Source organism: Rana temporaria, chromosome 10 (genome assembly GCF_905171775.1).
Source record: "Rana temporaria chromosome 10, aRanTem1.1, whole genome shotgun sequence".
Lineage (NCBI taxonomy): Eukaryota > Metazoa > Chordata > Amphibia > Anura > Ranidae > Rana > Rana temporaria.
This window is the reverse complement of record NC_053498.1, coordinates 37,123,192-37,140,704: the sequence shown is the minus strand read 5'-3', so window position 1 is coordinate 37,140,704 and position 17,513 is coordinate 37,123,192. Positions and strand designations below refer to the sequence as shown.

The window sequence follows — 17,513 nt, the reverse complement described above, 5'->3', positions numbered from 1 at the left end:
AGAGGTTGTGTTGAAGAGGTGGAGGGATGGATTTCCACTGACAGTGGAGGAGGGCTACCAGGGAGAGAGGGTGGACCATTGCGGTTTCCAAGGGGAAGTTGGAGTAGTGAGATGACTGGGCTACCCAGTCCAAGCCAGTCCTTAAAGAGGAGTTCCACCTAAAAATGGAACTTCCTCTTAACCCACTCCTCGCCCCCTTACATGCCACATTTGGCATGTAATTTTTTTTGGGGGGGGGAGTGGGGGCTTCAGGAGAAGGGGACTTCCTGTCCCATCTCCTCCTTCCGCCGAGGGGCTGGAAAGGCGGATGGTTTTGTTCATCCTTGTAAACTGATATTTCTGGAAGGGAGCTTGTTTTGAAAAACAGACTTACTGACTGAATCAACCAATGAAAATGTAAGAAAGCTTAAAAAGCAAAACTAATCCTGTTATTATATATATATATAATATGTGTGTGTGTGTGTGTGTGTGTGTGTGTGTGTGTTTTCTATTGGGTTTAATACTGCCTTAAAGGGGTTGTAAAGTCTCCCAGGTTTTTCATCTTAATGCCCTCTATGCTGCAGCTACCCCCAGAGCCCCAATTTTTCTTACCCAAGCTCATCCGTTTCAGCGATGTGCACAAGCTCAGTGACTCCAGCCGTTGTCTGTGTCCTCATTGGATAGATTGATAGCAGCAGGAGTCATTGGCTCCTACTGCAGTCAATTCATGTGACGTGGGGGGCGGGGCAGAGTCCTGCTGTCTGTTTCAATAAATGCAGCAGCGGGACTCATAATTGCGCCCGCACAGATGCCCCCCATGGAAAAGCGGCTCTCCGCGGAGCTCCCGATGAAGAGGCGGAGCCAGGAGCACTGCTGGGGGAACCCCAGAAGAACTCTGTGCAAGGGTTTTGCACAGAGCAGGTAAGTTTAACAACATTTGTTAAAAAATAAATTATAATCCAGGCCTCGACAAAAGGCTAGAAGACTGCAAAGCCGCGGCCTCAATTACCGGCCGTCGCAGGCCTGCCGCGATCGTGCTACAGGGGAGGTGCACGGAGGCACAGGATCCTGTGTCTCCATGCGCCCCCACTTCCACGTGATCGCGGCGGGCCCGCAACAGCCGGTAATTTAGGCCGCGGCTTTGCAGCCTTGTGAAGGCCCAAGCTGCCTTCTGTGACCTGTCGCCATCTGATGGTGGCCGTTGGCATTGCAAGTAAAACAGCAGTTCTAATGTGTGTTCTTTTACTGTTTTCACTGCCATCTCCTTCCCTCTAATTAGAACCCCCAAACATTATGTATATATTTTTTTTTTATTCTAACACCCTAGAGAATAAAATGGCAATCGTTGCAATACTTTCTGTCGCACCGTATATGCGCAGCGGTCTTGCAAGCGCTCTTTTTTTTTGGGGGAAAAATACACTTTTTTTTAATAATAATAAAAAAAAAAAACAACAGTAAAGTTATCCCAATATTTTTTTTTTATATTGTGAAAGATGGTTACGCCGAGTAAATTGATACCCAACATGTCACGCTTCAAAATTGCGTCCGCTCGTGGAATGCCGACAAACTTTTACCCTTTAAAATCTCCATAGGCGACGTTTAAAAAATCTACAGGTTGCATGTTTTGAGTTAGAGGAGGTCTAGAGCTAGAATTATTGCTCGAACGTTCGTGGCGATACCTCACATGTGTGGTTTGAATACCGTTTACATATGCGGGCGCTACTCACATATGTGTTCGCTTCTGCGCGCTTGGCGGGACGGGCGCGTTTTCTGGCTCCTAACTTTTTTAGCTGGCTCCTAGATTCCAAGCAAATTTGTCAAACCCTGTTATAATCACTTTTTAAAGCAGAGTTGCAGACTTTTTTTTGTTTAAGTCAGCAGCTACAAAAAGTTTAGCTGCTGCCTTTTAATAAACACACTTGCCTGTTCCACGGTCCAGCGATGCGGCCACCTGGAGGGTCGCTTCTCTCTCTCTATTCTCTCCGCCGGCGCCATCATAGCCACTGTGGACTCCCGGCCATGACAGCTATTGGCTGCACGCACTGCGCATGCGCGAGTCGCGCTGCATTCTCCCAGGGGCAGAGGAGGAGTCGCCTTGGAGGAAGTGGGACAGGAAGTCCCACTCAAAATGAAGCAACAATGAAAAAAATGACATGCCAAATTAATTTAAGGTGTGCTTAAAGTGGAAGTTCCATTTTTGGGTGGAACTCCACTTTAAATAACACTGGAAATGAATACAAGTACTGAATTGGGGGTTAATGGTACTTCCTCATACCCCAATACTGGCGTTTATTATTGCGGCCAAAGACGCCAATGCTGCGAGTTGTTGCATTCATTGACCGCAAAACTATTGGTTGTCCACTGACCCTAATAATAATGGGCTTATTTTACTTTTACTTTCTCTTCAGTATGGTAAGCAGTAAAAATGCAGAATTCGAACTTTGCCCATTGAGGTGTATTGCAATCTATTCATTTTGAATGAGCTGTCTAACTCTGACGTAGTGAATCTCAATGCCCTAAAAAGCATCGTTATTGTGTGGCCCTCTCGCAGTGTCACTTTGAAGTCGGTCACCACTGTATTGCATAAATTCACTGTAAATAATGTCTTATGTAAGGCTAAATTCCTAAATGCAAATACTGTAGCTAATTGGATCTAAGCAACACAACATTCTTTTAGTCTTTTAAATTGACATCAGAAGGGTGAGGTTCTTAATGGTGTTCACTTGCTTTTGAATATGCAACTTCTATGACTCTCAGCTGTGAAACGTGAAAGACCTGGTCAGAAACCACATAAAGCGTGACTCAATGCAGTTCACGCTGGTTTGTCTCCGCTTAATGCTGTAGTTGCTCTTTCAGAGCCTTGCTGATTTTTATTTTTGTAACCTGAGCTCAGTGCTGATGGAATGCTCAATACTGGAGCGATCATGTCCAATGTTAGTTTTAGGTAGATAGTTGTCTGTAGTCTAGGAGACAAGACGCTTACGCTTGTATGTCAACATACAGAGACCGGGAGGTGACTCATCTGCAAAATGAACCCAACAGCCACCATCTGGCTTGTTTTCTTTCTTTTTTGAGGGCAGGTCACGTGCCTGGGTGTCCTTGGGTAACATTCTCCTGTCATTTGTGTAAAAGATCTACCAAGAAAATCGGAACATTTTAAACAACTGATGGCTAAATAGAAGTGTCGCTTAACTCAAAATAAGAATAAAAATTGAATTACACTTCTACTACCGTGTTTCCCCGAAAATAAGCCTGGGTCTTATATTAATTTTGGCAACAAATGACACAGTAGGGCTTATTGTTGGGGTAGGTCTTACCATGTAATGTGCTGTCTTCTCTTCCCCTCTCTCGACCTGCCTGTTAGGAATCCCCAGTGTGAACTGAGTTAAAATGCTTGTAAAATCTTGTAATCCACTCTATTACTGTAGTATATAATATACAATGTGTGTATTTCTGTAATATAATTGTGCCAAATACCTTCATTATAGCACCGCTCTGCGCTTTTGAGACCTGCCGGAGCTCTCTTCCCCGCATTTATGTTACAGAAACACACACATTGTGGACTACTGTAATCGAGTGGGTTATAGGATTTTAAACTAGCACTTATTTTCGGGGTAGGGCTTATATTGCAGTCCTCCTGAAAAATTACGCTAGGTCTTATTTTAGGGGTAGGTTTTATTTTCGGGGAAACAGGGTATTATGTGTACCTTTTTTATAAGGCTGCCAATTTTCTACAATGCAAGAAAGTTGTTTCTCCAGTTGTGTGCTCCAACTTCCTTTTAGAGCAGGCGACTCCAAACGTCCATTTACTGTCCTTTAGACTTTAGGGGGGCCGAAGTAGAAAATACCCCAGTATCAGTGGGAGTAAAACAATTACATAGTATAGTCAGCAGAAGGAGGAATAGGGCCCCATCATTGGAATTAGTGGGGGGGGGGGGAATAGTTGTCCTATTATTGGTGTCAGTGGAAGGGAAAATGCCCATTGTTGGTGTCGGTGACACTATGGTTTTCTATTGTTGGTGTCAGTGGGAGGAGTGGTGCCTCCTTGTTGGTGTTATGGAAAAATAGCGCCCCAAGAACCACATTTGGGCCATAGTTTGGAGGGTGGTGATGTTTGGTGCTCCATGTAAAATTAATGGAAGCACTGCCGGCAAAGCCCTGTAGCGGCACTTCGCGGGAGCTTTTAAAACCCTTTTTCAGCTACTAGCGTGGGTTAAAAGCGCCCGCTAGTGGCCGGAAACACAGCAAAAACTTCAGTAAAGCGCCTCAAAAAATAGCGGCGTTTTACCGCCGAAGCCCAGGCCTTAACGTTTCTGCCAGCGCAGCACCCCAGTGAGACGGCACACTAGGGGTGCAGGGGAGGTGCTGTACAGGTGCTATTTTTAGCCCAAAAGCACCTGAAAAACGCCCCAGTGTGAAAGGGGTGTTGCAGACAGATGAGATGGTCATTCCTTTGATCTAAAAGAACTGTTACAATTTTTTTTTTAATGTCGCCTAAGCAATGTTGTAAAACTTGGCAGGTTGTCTGTAGTGTGGTGTGTTTTTTTTTTTTTTTTTTTTTCTTTATGGACAGCTGTCGGCGTACATAGAGAACTAAATCAAGGTAAAGCGCACGGAGACAGGGTACCCCAGCTGTGTTGTGCCAGGTCGCTAATTCCAATCGCAATTGCGACCTGGCGCCTGGGGTTTGTCGAGCTCTGCTTTTAAAGGATAAGTTTGCATTTGTATCCTATGTTACACACGTATTTTGGGTGTAACATGTTGCTTTGGAGCAGCTGATCTCCCCCCCCCCCCCCCCCCAAATCTCCCTGTGACAGTGAGTGGGAGATACTCTCCCCACTGTCACAATTTTAAATACCATGCCCACACACCCGCATCATTCATGAGTCTTAATCAGTCCCAGATGAACAAACTAAAATTCAATCCATCTTATGGCTAGCTTAAAGCGGAGCTCCGCTGTAAAAAAAAAATATTAAAAGCCAGCAGCTACAAATACTGCAGCTGCTGACTTAATAAATGGATACTTGCCTGCCCTCAGTCAAGCAATGTCGGGAGCAGAAGACGAGCAATCGCTCGTCTCTCGGCTGCCCCCACTGTCATCATTGGTGAGGGAACCAGGAAGTGAAGCGTTGCGGCTTCACTGCCTGTTCCCTACTGCGCAAGTCGTGCTGCGCCGACCTCGCTGTTCCCTGCTGTGAGCCGTGTGTTTCCCAGAACACAACGGGGGGACGGATAGTGGCGTGTTTCCCGCAGACTCTATGCCCGGAAGTGGGTGCAAATACCTTAGACAGGTATCCCCCCCCCCCCCCCATTTGTGGCACCGGAGGGGGGGAGGAATCAGATGAGCGGAAGTTCCACTTTAGGGTGGAGCTCCGCTTTAAAGTGATGATATTAAAGTCTTGTGTTTTTTGTTTTTTATTAACAAACAAGTAATACCTGCTCTGTGCAGTGGTTTTGCACAGAGCAGCCCAGATCCTCTACTTCTCGGATCCCTCTGCGGCGCTGCTGGCCCCTGCTGAGTGTCTCCACAGCCAACAGCTCGCTATGAGGGCACCCGATCTCAGCTGGTGCTCCGTCTCCATTCAGACACGGAGCCACGGGCATCTTTCCTTTCCCCTTTCCTTCTCGTGCAGCTGCTGCACACAGAAGGTTTTTTTTAATCTTAGTTTGTTGCCCCTAAAAAAAAAGTCCTTGTGCTGTGTAATTCAGTCCCATGTACCACCTGACATGCTGGCTTATACCCTCTTCCTGTAAACTGACCACTGGTATCACGGCTTCTGAGCCCTGACACTGTGGTCAGTTCACATGCTTCATCATCCTCTGCTATCTGCACTCTCCTCTGTCGCCCCCCCCCCCCCACCTGAACACAGACATTGCATGTGATTTCCATCCGCACTCCGTTGCTGATCGCTTGCGATGTCTGTGAAATGCGGGGTACAGTCGTATGGCTGAACGCTCATTGATTCGTACAAAAAAAAGTGCAGAACTTTTTCCCCCGCACTGGAATCAGATTGCATGGGTATTCACACCCATGCGATCTAGATTCCTGGCAGAATCCACAGTTCGCACTGCGATCTGTGAAACCGGTCTGGGGTGTATTGACACCCTCGAGGCAGTTCTGCAGGCAGTTCACACTGTCCTCTGCGGAGAGATGCAGAATATCGCTTATTGCTTTATTTTTATTTATTTTTTACCAAAAATAGGTAGAAAAATATGTAGTCGTCCTAAACTGAGGGAAAAAAACTGTTACCTGCAGAGGTAATCAAATACCCCTGGAAAAAAAGGACGCCAATTTTTGTTTGGGAGCCACGTCACACGACCGCGCAATTGTCAGTTAAAGCGACGCAGTGCCGAATAGCAAAAAGGGGCAAGGTCCTTTAAAAGCGGGAGTTCACACAATTTTTTTTTTTTTTTTTAACTTGGATTCATGCTCATTTTGTCTAGGGGAATCGGCTAGTTTTTTTAAAAACGAAGCAGTACTTACCGTTTTTAGAGAGCGATCTCCGCCGCTTCCGGGTATGGTCTTCGGGACTGGGCGTTCCTATTTGATTGACAGTCATCCGACGGTCGCATACATCGCGTCACGAGTAGCCGAAAGAAGCCGAACGGCAGTGCGGCTCTATACGGTGCCTGCGCACCGACGGTTTCGGCTACTTCGGAAAATCGTGACGCGATAGATGCGACTGTCGGAAGACTTTCAATCAAATGGGAACGCCCAGTCCCGCAGCCCATACCCGGAAGCGGCGGAGAAGATCGCTCTCTAAAACGGTAAGTACTGCTTCGTTTTTAAAAAAAACTACCCGATTCCCCTAGACAAAATGAGCCTCAATCTAATGTTAAAAAATTTACATTTCCGGGGGTGAACCTCCACTTTAACCTGCATAATGGTGGCGGGTCTTAACCGGTTAAAGGAAACTAGCCTTTCACGTTAAATTGTTTACTGTGGCAGTATGTTTCTCTTATGACTTATTCTGTAATCTTATATGTGTTTCCCATTATCTCCTTGTGTTTTCTATATAGATATTTATATATATTTTTTTATTGCAGTATCCACTGACCAAATCCTGCAAACAGGAAATTTTGCTGCTACGGGGGGTAAGTAGTTTTATTGACAGTCTATCTGTATTTTTGGAAATGCATTTGCCTCTTATTTTCTGTGTGATGTAGGAACACGATTCTCTATTCTGGAACTAAATTAAACTACAATATGTTTTTCAGCTCTAGTGTGTGTGTGTGTGTGTGTGTGTGTTTTTATATATACCATTTCCTTCCCGCCACTGCACATAAATGGCCGAGTAGAGCTTCACCTTCTAACTGGACTCTCCTGTCAGAATGTGTGCCTCGCACGGCCTTGGGGCCGTGGCAACCACTATGTGATGGCTGTGTCCCTAGGACACAGCACATCACAGACGGACATGGGCGCTGCGATCATGTGATCCAATCACAGTGTAAACGGACATGTGTCTGTATCAGTAATCCTGCTGAGCTCCGTGAGAGATCAGTACGGTGGGGGGGGGTTATGCTGCAGCCTGTCATGCTCTCTGTGTAACTGATTATTTGTACTGTCCTGCCATGTTGAAGGGGTTGTAAAGGTTTTTTTTTATTTTCTAAATAGGTTCCTTTTTAAGCTAGTGAATTGTTGTTTCACTTACCTTTTTCCTTCGATTTCCCTTCTAAATGTTTTTTTTTCTTTGTTTGAATTTCTCACTTCCTGTTTTTCCTCATCCATGGGGGTTAGTCAGCCAGAACAGCTTACTGTGGAGGAAAGGGAAGTGAGAAATTCAGACAAACAAAACAAAGCAAGAACATTTAGAAGGGAAATCTAAGGAAAAGGTTAGTGAACCAGCAATGCACTAGCTTAAAGGGTCACTAAAGGAATTTTTTTTTTTAATTTTTTTTTTTAGCTAAATAGCTTCCTTTACCTTACTGCAGTCCTGGTTTCATGTCGTCATTGTTCGTTTTTGCTCTGATGTTGCTGTAATTGTTCTCTGTTCTGGACACTTCCTGGTTGTCTGTTTCCTGATCACTGCTCTATGGCTCTGTACATGCACACAGGCAGGATAACATGCAAAAGCGAAACTAAATGCAAAAACGAAAGTAGATGCAAAAACGAAAGTACAGGTACATTATATGATTGATTTTTATCTATTTTTAATCAATTTTAAAAGGAATCGGTTAACTATTATGTCTCTATACCCTGTAAACCGTCATATTTCAGCAAAAAAAAAAATTTTCCTTTACAACTCCTTTTTAAAGGAACCTATTTAGAAAATAAAATACAAATCTTTACAACCCCTTAAGAGCCCTTTCACACTGAGGCGCTATAGCATTAAAAATAGCGCCTGCAATCCGCCCTTAAACTGCTTCTCTATTGTCTCCAGTGTGAAAGCCCGAGAGCTTTCACACTGGAGTGTTGAGCGTTGCGCTAGCAGGGCGGTAAAAAAAGTCCTGCTAGCTGCATCTTTGGAGCTCCTCCACCGCTGCTGCCCATTGAAATCAATGGGACAGCGCGGCTATACTGCACGAGTTGCAGGTGGTTTTAGCCCTTTCTCGCCCGCTAGCGGGGTTAAATGCTCCCGCTAGTGGCCGAAATGCGCTGCAAATCCGCCCATAGCGTCATTTTACAGCCGACGCTATGGACGGCTTGGTGTGAAAGGGGTCTTGAGGCCTCAAGTAATGCCGTCAGTAGATCAGGTGTGATCAATTTTCAATGATTGGTACCATAGCTTGTAGACTATAACGTTCACACAGACCAATTTAATATACACCAGAGGTCTACAAACTTTCTAAACACAGGAATTTACTGTCCTCCAGACTTTAGGGGGGCTGGTCTGTTGCCATTGGGGGTTGAAATTGTTCTGGCGTCAGTGGTAGTAAACAACATCTTTGGTATTAGGGGGCGGATAGTATTCTATCGCTGGTGTCGGGGGGAGGAATAGTGTCCCATTGCCTATTGTTGGTGTCGGTGGGAGGAATAGTGTCCCATTGCCTATTGTTGGTGTCGGTGGGTGGAATAGTGTCTTGAATTAGTGGAAGGAAAAGTGACCTGAGGGCTGGATAAAGGCAAGCAAAGGGCAGCAGTTTGGAGACCCCTGATATACATATTTGGGTTATTTTTTACCAAAGGAGTCTAGCAGTAAAGATTTTGCATCAAGTTTATGAAGAAAAATTACTTCTTTGCAAAACTGTATTTTTTTTTTTCCATCATTTTCAGTATTTAAAAAAAATGGTGTATAGTGCAACAAATAAATGTGCGATTAAATATCGGGGGGGGGGGGGGGGAAGCTCTATTTGTCAAAAAAAATAAAAATAAAATAAAATGTATATGGATACAGTGTTGCATGATTGAGTAATTTGTCATTCAAATCGCAACAGTACTGAAAGCTGAAAATTTACTTGGACAGGAAGGGGTTGAAAGTGCCCAGTATTGCAGTGGTTAAAGCTGAACTCGAAAAATATACCGACGTGATTGAAGTCCTTTCATTGAATGTTCCATGCAAACAATGACACACACCACGTTGCAGTAGCCGCAACAGAGGTGGACTAATTTTACACAGCGCACTGATGTCACTGCTGCTTTAACAAGATAATCTGGATCTGCAAAGCAATTTGATGCACACAAAACTGGACTTCTATCATTTTTGGCTATTCAGGGATATCTTTAATTGGGATTTTTTGTGCCCACTTTTTACCTCTAAACTTGCTAAGCTGCAGCTTATGATGTTTTGGGCACATATTTTCTAGGGACTTCTACTGAAAGTAATTTTCATGCAGTACAATAGTGTGTGAATGGGCTAGCACTGAATATGCAGCTTTTCCAAAATGCATTTAAAATGTGACGCACAATGCCTCAAAATGAGACCCATGCATTTAAAATGTGACGGACTCTAGTATTTAGGCTGCTGTAGGACGGACTTGAAATTGGGGTCTGCTGTCGCATTCTGAGATCACGGGCACTGAGAAGGTCTTCGCTGGTGGGAAGCTTTTCTCATCACGTCAATCACTTAGCCTGTGAATAGGAACGCCCACTCCCGCGGGATTCACTACCCGGAAGCAGGGTGAAAAATAGTGATAAAACGATATGTAAGAAAAAAATAAATCGCATGCTGTCAGTGGGGAGTCAGCTCAATGTAATGTTAGAATTTTTTTTTGGGGTGAACCCCCGCTTTATGACCTAACCTCTAAGGCCCCGTACACACGGCCGGATCTGTCCGCTGGGATTTATCCGCGGATCAGGTTCCCAGCAGACAAAATCCGGTCGTGTGTACGGCCTAGCGACAATTTTTCGGCGGACATTTGTCCAGCCGACCGGTATCAAGCGGATAAAATTTCTTGGCATGCTAAGAAATCTATCCGCTGGAAACCTGTCCTTCGGACTATCCCGGTCGTCTGTACAGACTCACCGGATAAGTCCGTCCTATCCCCATCCCTCGCATGCGTCGAAATGATTCGACGCATGCGTGGAAGTATTTACCTTCCAGGGTCGCCGCGTCGACGGTGCGGCCACGTCACCGCGGATGTTTTCCGTGGGATTTTTATCTGATGGTGTGTACAGCCATCAGATCAAAATCCGCCATCGGACATATCCGATGGAAACGGTCCGGCGGACCGTTTTTCATCGGATATCCGCCCATGTGTACAGGGCCTAAGGTGTAGGTACATTTCCACTGACTTGCATCAACCCTATTGTGTAGAAAATGCATGTAGAATCTTAGACTAACTACCCTTATCTCTTATGGATTTTTGCAGAATGTAAATGTACCAAGTTTTTAAAGCAAAACCTTCCCCAGAAGACACATTCTTGGCTCTGATCTTAGGATGGGACAGAGAATCCCATTCTTTTATCTGCTTCTACAGTAGTACTTTATTGACAATCAGTCTTCCTTTCATTTAACTGCTTGCCGACCAGCCGCCGTCATTCTACGGCGGCAGGTCGGCTCTGCTGGGCGAGAGCCCGTAGCTATACGGCGGCTCTTTGAGCCGCCACTAGGGGCACGTGCGCGCCGCCGGGCACACGCGATCGCTCGTTACAGAGCGGGGACCGGGAGCTGTGTGTGTAAACACACAGCTCTCGGTCCTGTCAGCAGGGGAAACACTGATCTTCTGTTCATACAATGTATGACAGAGGATCAGTGTTTCCCCTAGTGAGGCCACCCCCCCCCCCCCCCCCCTCAGGTAAGAACACACCCAGGCATACTTAACCCCCTTCCCCCCCCCCTAGTGTTAACCCCTTCACTGCCAGTGGCATTTTTATAGTAATCCAATGCATTTTTATAGCACTATCGCTATAAAAATGCCAATGGTCCCAAAAATGTGTCAAAAGTGTCCGAAGTGTCCGCCATAATGTCGCAGGTACCGAAAAAAAAATCGCTGATCGCCGCCATTACTAGTAAAAAAAAAATATTAATAAAAAGCCATAAAAATACCCCCTATTTTGTAAACGCTATAATTTTTGCGCAAACCAATCAATTAACGCTTATTGCTTTTTTTTTTTTATGAATAATATATAGAAGAATACGTATCGGCCTAAACTGAGGAAAAAAAATGTTTTTTTTATATATTTTTGGGGGATATTTTATTATGGCAAAAAGTAAAAATATTCATATTTTTTTTCAAAATTGTTGCTATATTTTTGTTTATAGCGCAAAAAATAAAAACCGCAGGGTGATCAAATTACCACCAAAAGGAAAGCTCTATTTGTGGGAAACAAAGGACGGCCAATTTTGTTTGGGGAGCACGTCGCACGAGCCGCGCAATTGTCTGTTAAAGCGACGCAGTCCCGAATCACAAAAAGGTCCTCTGTCAGCAATATGGTCCGGGGGGTAAGTGGTGTTAAGCAGCAGATCCAAGGCCTGCAGTTCTTTGTTTCATCTAGTATTCGTCTTGAGAGTCAATTTATTCATCAATATAAATACTCCCCCCCCCCCCCCCCCCCCCCCCCCCCCCCCCCCCCCCCCCCCCCCCCCCCCCCCCCCCCCCCCCCCCCCCCCCCCCCCCCCCCCCCCCCCCCCTCCCCCCCACCCCCCCCCCCCCCCCCCCCCCCCCCCCCCCCCCCCCCCCCCCCCCCCCCCCCCCCCCCCCCCCCCCCCCCCCCCCCCCCCCCCCCCCCCCCCCCCCCCCCCCCCCCCCCCCCCTCACCTGCAGGAGCAGCTACTTGAGGATGATGGCTCTTGCCCTCTACAGGAAACGCCAAATCAGATACAATTTTAAAAAGGCCCTCCCTTTCCTCTGACCCTCAGTTGTTTTGCGTCTCTCCAGGAGCATCGACCGTTATGTTTTTCTTGGGTCTGGTAACTGTGGTTGGTGGACCCCCCCCCCTTCTCTGGTGTCATCCAGGACTAGTTGTGGCCAAGTCCTGGGTGTTTTTTTTTTTTTTTTTTTTTTTTGTTAGTCATGTACTCGTAGGAGGAGTTCTGTCCAGAAGGGTTTCCCTATTCGGAGGTACTTGCTCACCTGACTGAGGAAATGGTGAAACTTCCTTCAGTTTTTTTTCTCAGCTCTGCTGTATGGAACCTTGTCCTCCTCGTGCTTTGCCGAGGTGTACTAAGATGGCCTTCGTGGAGGACTTTCCGGTGATGCGGCAAGATGGCGCAGAACCGGAAGTCATGTGACGCACTTCCGGTGTTTTTAAGTATTTTTATTGAAATAATTGTCATACAAAGTATAAACACATATTTGTACATTTTTCAAAATTCTCGTACAAAAGAGAGAAAACGGCGCTGTTTTTTTAAGGCGCACGGCGCAATGCACTGAGAACAGTCTGCTGAACACCAGACAGGCGCATTTCTATCAGGACAACAGCAGCCTATTTCTCCGGTCGATCTCCTCTTGCCGATGGAGCTTTGAGGACAGTCTGAGGATGGAGCATCCGCTCGCATTGAACTAGCGGCAGCCTCCGTGTCCCATACTGCCCCCAAGGTAAACCCTTGTCTGTAGTTCTACAGCAAGGGACCTTTTTTTTTTTTTGTATGGACCGTTTTTTGTCTATGGTTCCTGTTTCTGCTTTTTTTTTTCTTGGCCAAACCAGTGAAGAAGAAATGCGGGAACTGTAGGGCCAGGCTCTCTGATGGTTATAAAAAACGATTTTGTGAGGATTGTATTCCATCCAGAGCTAGTTCAGAGACTGTCTCTTTAAAAAAGTTAATGTCTTCCATGAAGGCGGTTGTGGCCTCCTTCCGGTCCTTTAATGATAGAGTAGCAGGGCTGGGACCTTCCTCATCTAGTTCCATAGCCCTTCCTTTGTTGGTGTCGGAAACCATTAGTTCTCGCAATTATTATTATTATACAGGATTTATATAGCGCCAACAGTTTGCGCAGCGCTTTACATCAGGGAAGACAGTACAGTCACAATACAATTCAATACAGGAGGGATCAGAGGGCCCTGCTCGTTAGAGCTTACAATCTAGAAGGGAGGGTCAAGTGGAACAAAGGGTAGTAGCTGTGGGGGATGATCAGATGGACTCAAATGCAAATACAGTTGTTAGGTGTGGGTAGGATAGGCTTCTCTGAAGAGGAGGGTTTTCAGGGATCCTCTAAAAGCTAGTAGAGAAGGAGATAGGCGGATAGATTGGGGTAAGGAGTTTCATAGGCTTGGAGAGGCTCTGGAGAAGTCCTGGAGACGAGCATCGGGTGCAGGTGATGAGGGAGCTAGAGAGTAGGAGGTCTTGAGAAGAGCGAAGAGAACGATTAGGTTGGTATTTAGAGCTAGGTCAGTGAGTAGCTGGGGGCAGAGTTGTGGATGGCTTTGTAGGTAGTAGTTAGTAGTTTGAATTTAATTCTTTGGGTGAGCGGAAGCCAGTGGAGGGATTGACAGAGAGGAGGTAGCAGAGACAGAGCGGTTGGTAAGGTGGATAAGTCTGGCCGCAGCATTCATGATGGATTGAAGGGGGGTTAGAGTATGCAGCGGTAAGCCAATAGAGAAGGGAATTGCAGTAATCAAGGCGAGAGATGACAGGGAGTGAATTAAGAGCTTTGTGGCGTCATTGGTTAGAAAGGGGCGTATATTGGAGATGTTGCGAAGGTTGAGGCGGCAAGATTTGGACAATGATTGAACGTGAGGTTTAAAGGACAGTTCAGAGTCCCGGACCTACAACCTAGGACCTTGACATGTGGGGATGGGCTGATAGTTGTGTTTGGAAGAAGGGGAGAACCCAAGTTCTTCATCTGATGGGGATTCCGCAATAAAGGAAGATAGGTGTAGCTCTAAGTATCTTTTTCCAGTGGAAGATATTGACGAACTTTTAAAGTCAATATATACCTCGGAACAGATTGGATTTGCTGTGGCATCTCCATCTGTACAGGATAAAATGTATAGGGGTCTACAGGGGCGGAAATCGAGAGCTTTTCCGGTGCACCTGTCACTTAACCACTTAACCCCCGGACCATATTGCTGGTCAAAGACTAGAGTACTTTTTGCGATTCGGCACTGCGTCGCTTTAACTGACAATTGCGCGACCCAAACAAAATTGGCATCCTTTTTTTTTTCCCCACAAATAGAGCTTTCTTTTGGTGGTATTGATCACCTCTGCGGTTTTTCGTTTTTGCACTATAAACAAAAATAGAGCGACAATTTTGAAAAAAAAAAATATTTTTTTGCTAAAATAAATCTCCCCCAAAAATATAAATAAAAATTTCCTCAGTTTAGGCCGATACGTATTCTTCATATTTTTCGTTAAAAAAAAACACAATAAGCGTTTGGTTTGCGCAAAAGTTATAGCGTTTACAAAATAGGGGGCTATTTTTATGGCATTTTTATTATATATTTGTTTTACTAGTAATGGCGGCGATCAGCGATTTTTTTTTTTTTTTTTTTTTTTTTGATTTTTTTTTTTCGGTACTGCGACATTATGGCGGACACTTTTGACCCATTTTTGGGACCATTGGCATTTTTATAGCGATCAGTGCTATAAAAATGCATTGGATTACTATAAAAATGCCACTGGCAGTGAAGGGGTTAACACTAGGGCGGGGAAGGAGTCAAGTATGTCCCTGGGTGTGTTCTTACTGTGGGGGGGGGGGGGTGGCCTCACTAGGGGAAATCACTGATCTTCTGTTCATACATTGTATGAACAGAAGATCAGCATTTCTCTCCCTCACAGGACCGGTCCCCGCTCTGTAACGAGCGATCGTGTGTGCCCAGCGGCGATCGCGCCAGGTGCATGGGAGCGAGCGGGGGGCGCGCGCCCCTGGTAGCCTGCGAGAGAGCCGACGTAGTATGACGGGCTCTCGCGCAGGAGAGCCAACCTGCCGCCGTAGAATGACGGCGGCAGGTCGGCAAGTAGTTAAGGATATGATTCTTGGATGGAAGGAACCAAAGGGCACAAAAGGAGATTTCCTTTTCAGTCTGAAATCGAGGAGACTTTCTTTAAATGTCCCAGACTGGATGCCCCTATGTCACAGGTGTCCAAAGGGTCAGACCTGTCCTTTGAAGTATCAGGGGTCCTGAAAGATCAAATGGACAGGAAGGCCGATTCCTTGCTGCGTAAGGCCTGGGATGCTTCAACTTTCTCCTTGGGTCCAGCTGTCGCATCCACCTGTGTGGCTAGGAATTTGAACGTATGGGTTCAGCATCTGGACGATCTTCTTTCATCCGACACCCCCAAAGAGGAGATTAGGGAGTCTCTCCCACTCATTGCCAAGTCAGTTGCCTTCTTGGCTGATGCAGATTCCATAAGGTCTGCAGCCAGATCCTCTGCTCTCATTCAGCCAGACAAGCTATCTGGCTCAAATCTTGGGAGGGTGATCTTACCTCCAACAGAATAAAACCACAGAGGTGATCAAATACCACCAAAAGAAAGCCATTTGTGGGGGAAAAAAAGGACGTCAATTTTATTTGGGTGGAATGTCGCATGACCACGCAATTGTCTATTAAATCCACACAGTGCTGTATCGCAAAAAATGGGGTCTGGTCCTTAAGGGGGGTAAATCCTTCCGGTCCTTAAGTGGTTAAGCAGCATGTAGCACGCTTACAGTGAATCTGAAAAGTATTCACTGCACTTCACTTTTTCCACACTTTTGTTACAGCCTTATTCCAAAATGGGTTCAATTCATTTTCTTTAGAGTTCTACAAACAATACCCCACAATGGCAACGTGAAAGTATGTTTGATATCTTTGCAAATTTATTAAAAATAAAAAATCACACAAGTATTCACAGCCTTTTTCCATGATGCTCAAAATTGTGCTCTGGTGCATCCTTTTTCCACTGATCATCTGAGATGTTTCTCAAACTTCATTGGAGTCCACCTGTGGTAAATTCAGTTAATTGGGACATGATTTGGAAAGCAAAAGGAACATGCCTGTCTGTATAATGTTCCCACAGTCAACAGTGCATGTCAGAGCACAACCCAAGCAATGAAGTCCAAGGAATTGTCTGTAGATCTGAGACCAGGATTGTATTGAGGCACATTACTGTATCTGGGGAAGGGTACAGAAAAATGTCTGCAGCATTTTAGGTCCCAATGAAGCACAGTGGCCTCCAGCATCCGTAAATGTAGAAGTTTGGAAACCACCGCCTTTTTTTTTTTTTTTTTGGAAAGTATTATTGGTAGTTTTGTCAGAAAAAACTGGTTATGGAGTAAAAATTTGAATTTCTCAATTATGCACATAGTGTTTTGGACCAGATGAAAACAATGTACTGTATTTATTGGCGTATAACACTCACCTTTTTACCCTGAAAATAGAGGGTAAACTGTGCCTGCGTGTTATACGCAGGGGGCTGTGGAAAGTTTTTTTCCTGAAGCTTCCCTCTTAAATGTTCGGGTGCGTGTTATACGCCTGTGCGTGTTATACGCCGATAAATACGGTATCTTGTAACAAGTAGGTATCCATTTGTAAAAACTGCTGTACCTGAAATGTAAGATATTTTATTATGGCTGTTATGGGAAATATTAAGCTGAATTCCAGGTATGGTTGACCCCCAATGTAAATATACATATACCATACCCATCTTATCTCTGTGCAAGCAGCAAATCACTGTAATACTTCTAGTAAAGTGATCCTTGCTGTCATCTTGGTCCCCTTCCAAGAACATGTCTAGATGCATAGGTAGTAAACCACAGGGGTTCAGCTGCTCCTGCACGATCGATCACCATTGGACAAGGTAAGGATTCAGATCGCACTGCCCCACTTCTCCACCACCTCCAGTCGGAGAACATGTTGCGTTCTTTGAATGGTATCCGTGCTGCGTGATGAAGATCTTTTCATGAAAGCATGGTATTTTATTAGTCACTTGCTACATGTCCTTGTGCTCTTCAAAAAAATTGCTGTTGACCTGTTTAAGTAAAACAGTGTTTTCTACTCTTTCCTTTCCAGGTTTATTGTGGATCGGGTTCAGCGAAACCCAGTGGTAGATAGTGCAGAAGTTCCAGAGCTCAGAGCAGTGGAGCCGATAAACCCATCTATGAAGAACCTGAGTGAGTGCTTACGCAAAATAGGTGATGAGCTGGATGGAAACATGGAGCTGCAGAGGTATGTCTAGCTTTATTCCGAAAAAAAAAAAAAAAAAAAAGGTTTTATGATTTTCTGCAACAAGTAG

The 17,513-nt window shown here is 45.3% G+C and overlaps 1 protein-coding gene across 1 annotated transcript in view; it reads left to right on the top strand.

The window, feature by feature from the left end:
- BAX (BCL2 associated X, apoptosis regulator) overlaps positions 1 to 17,513 on the top strand; it is a 56,871-nt gene that overhangs the window by 19,352 nt on the left and 20,006 nt on the right. Inside the window, exons 2-3 of the mRNA XM_040327546.1 lie at positions 7,027 to 7,074; positions 17,292 to 17,446. Coding sequence (XP_040183480.1) covers positions 7,027 to 7,074; positions 17,292 to 17,446 — 203 coding nt within the window. The remainder of the gene's footprint in view (positions 1 to 7,026; positions 7,075 to 17,291; positions 17,447 to 17,513) is intronic.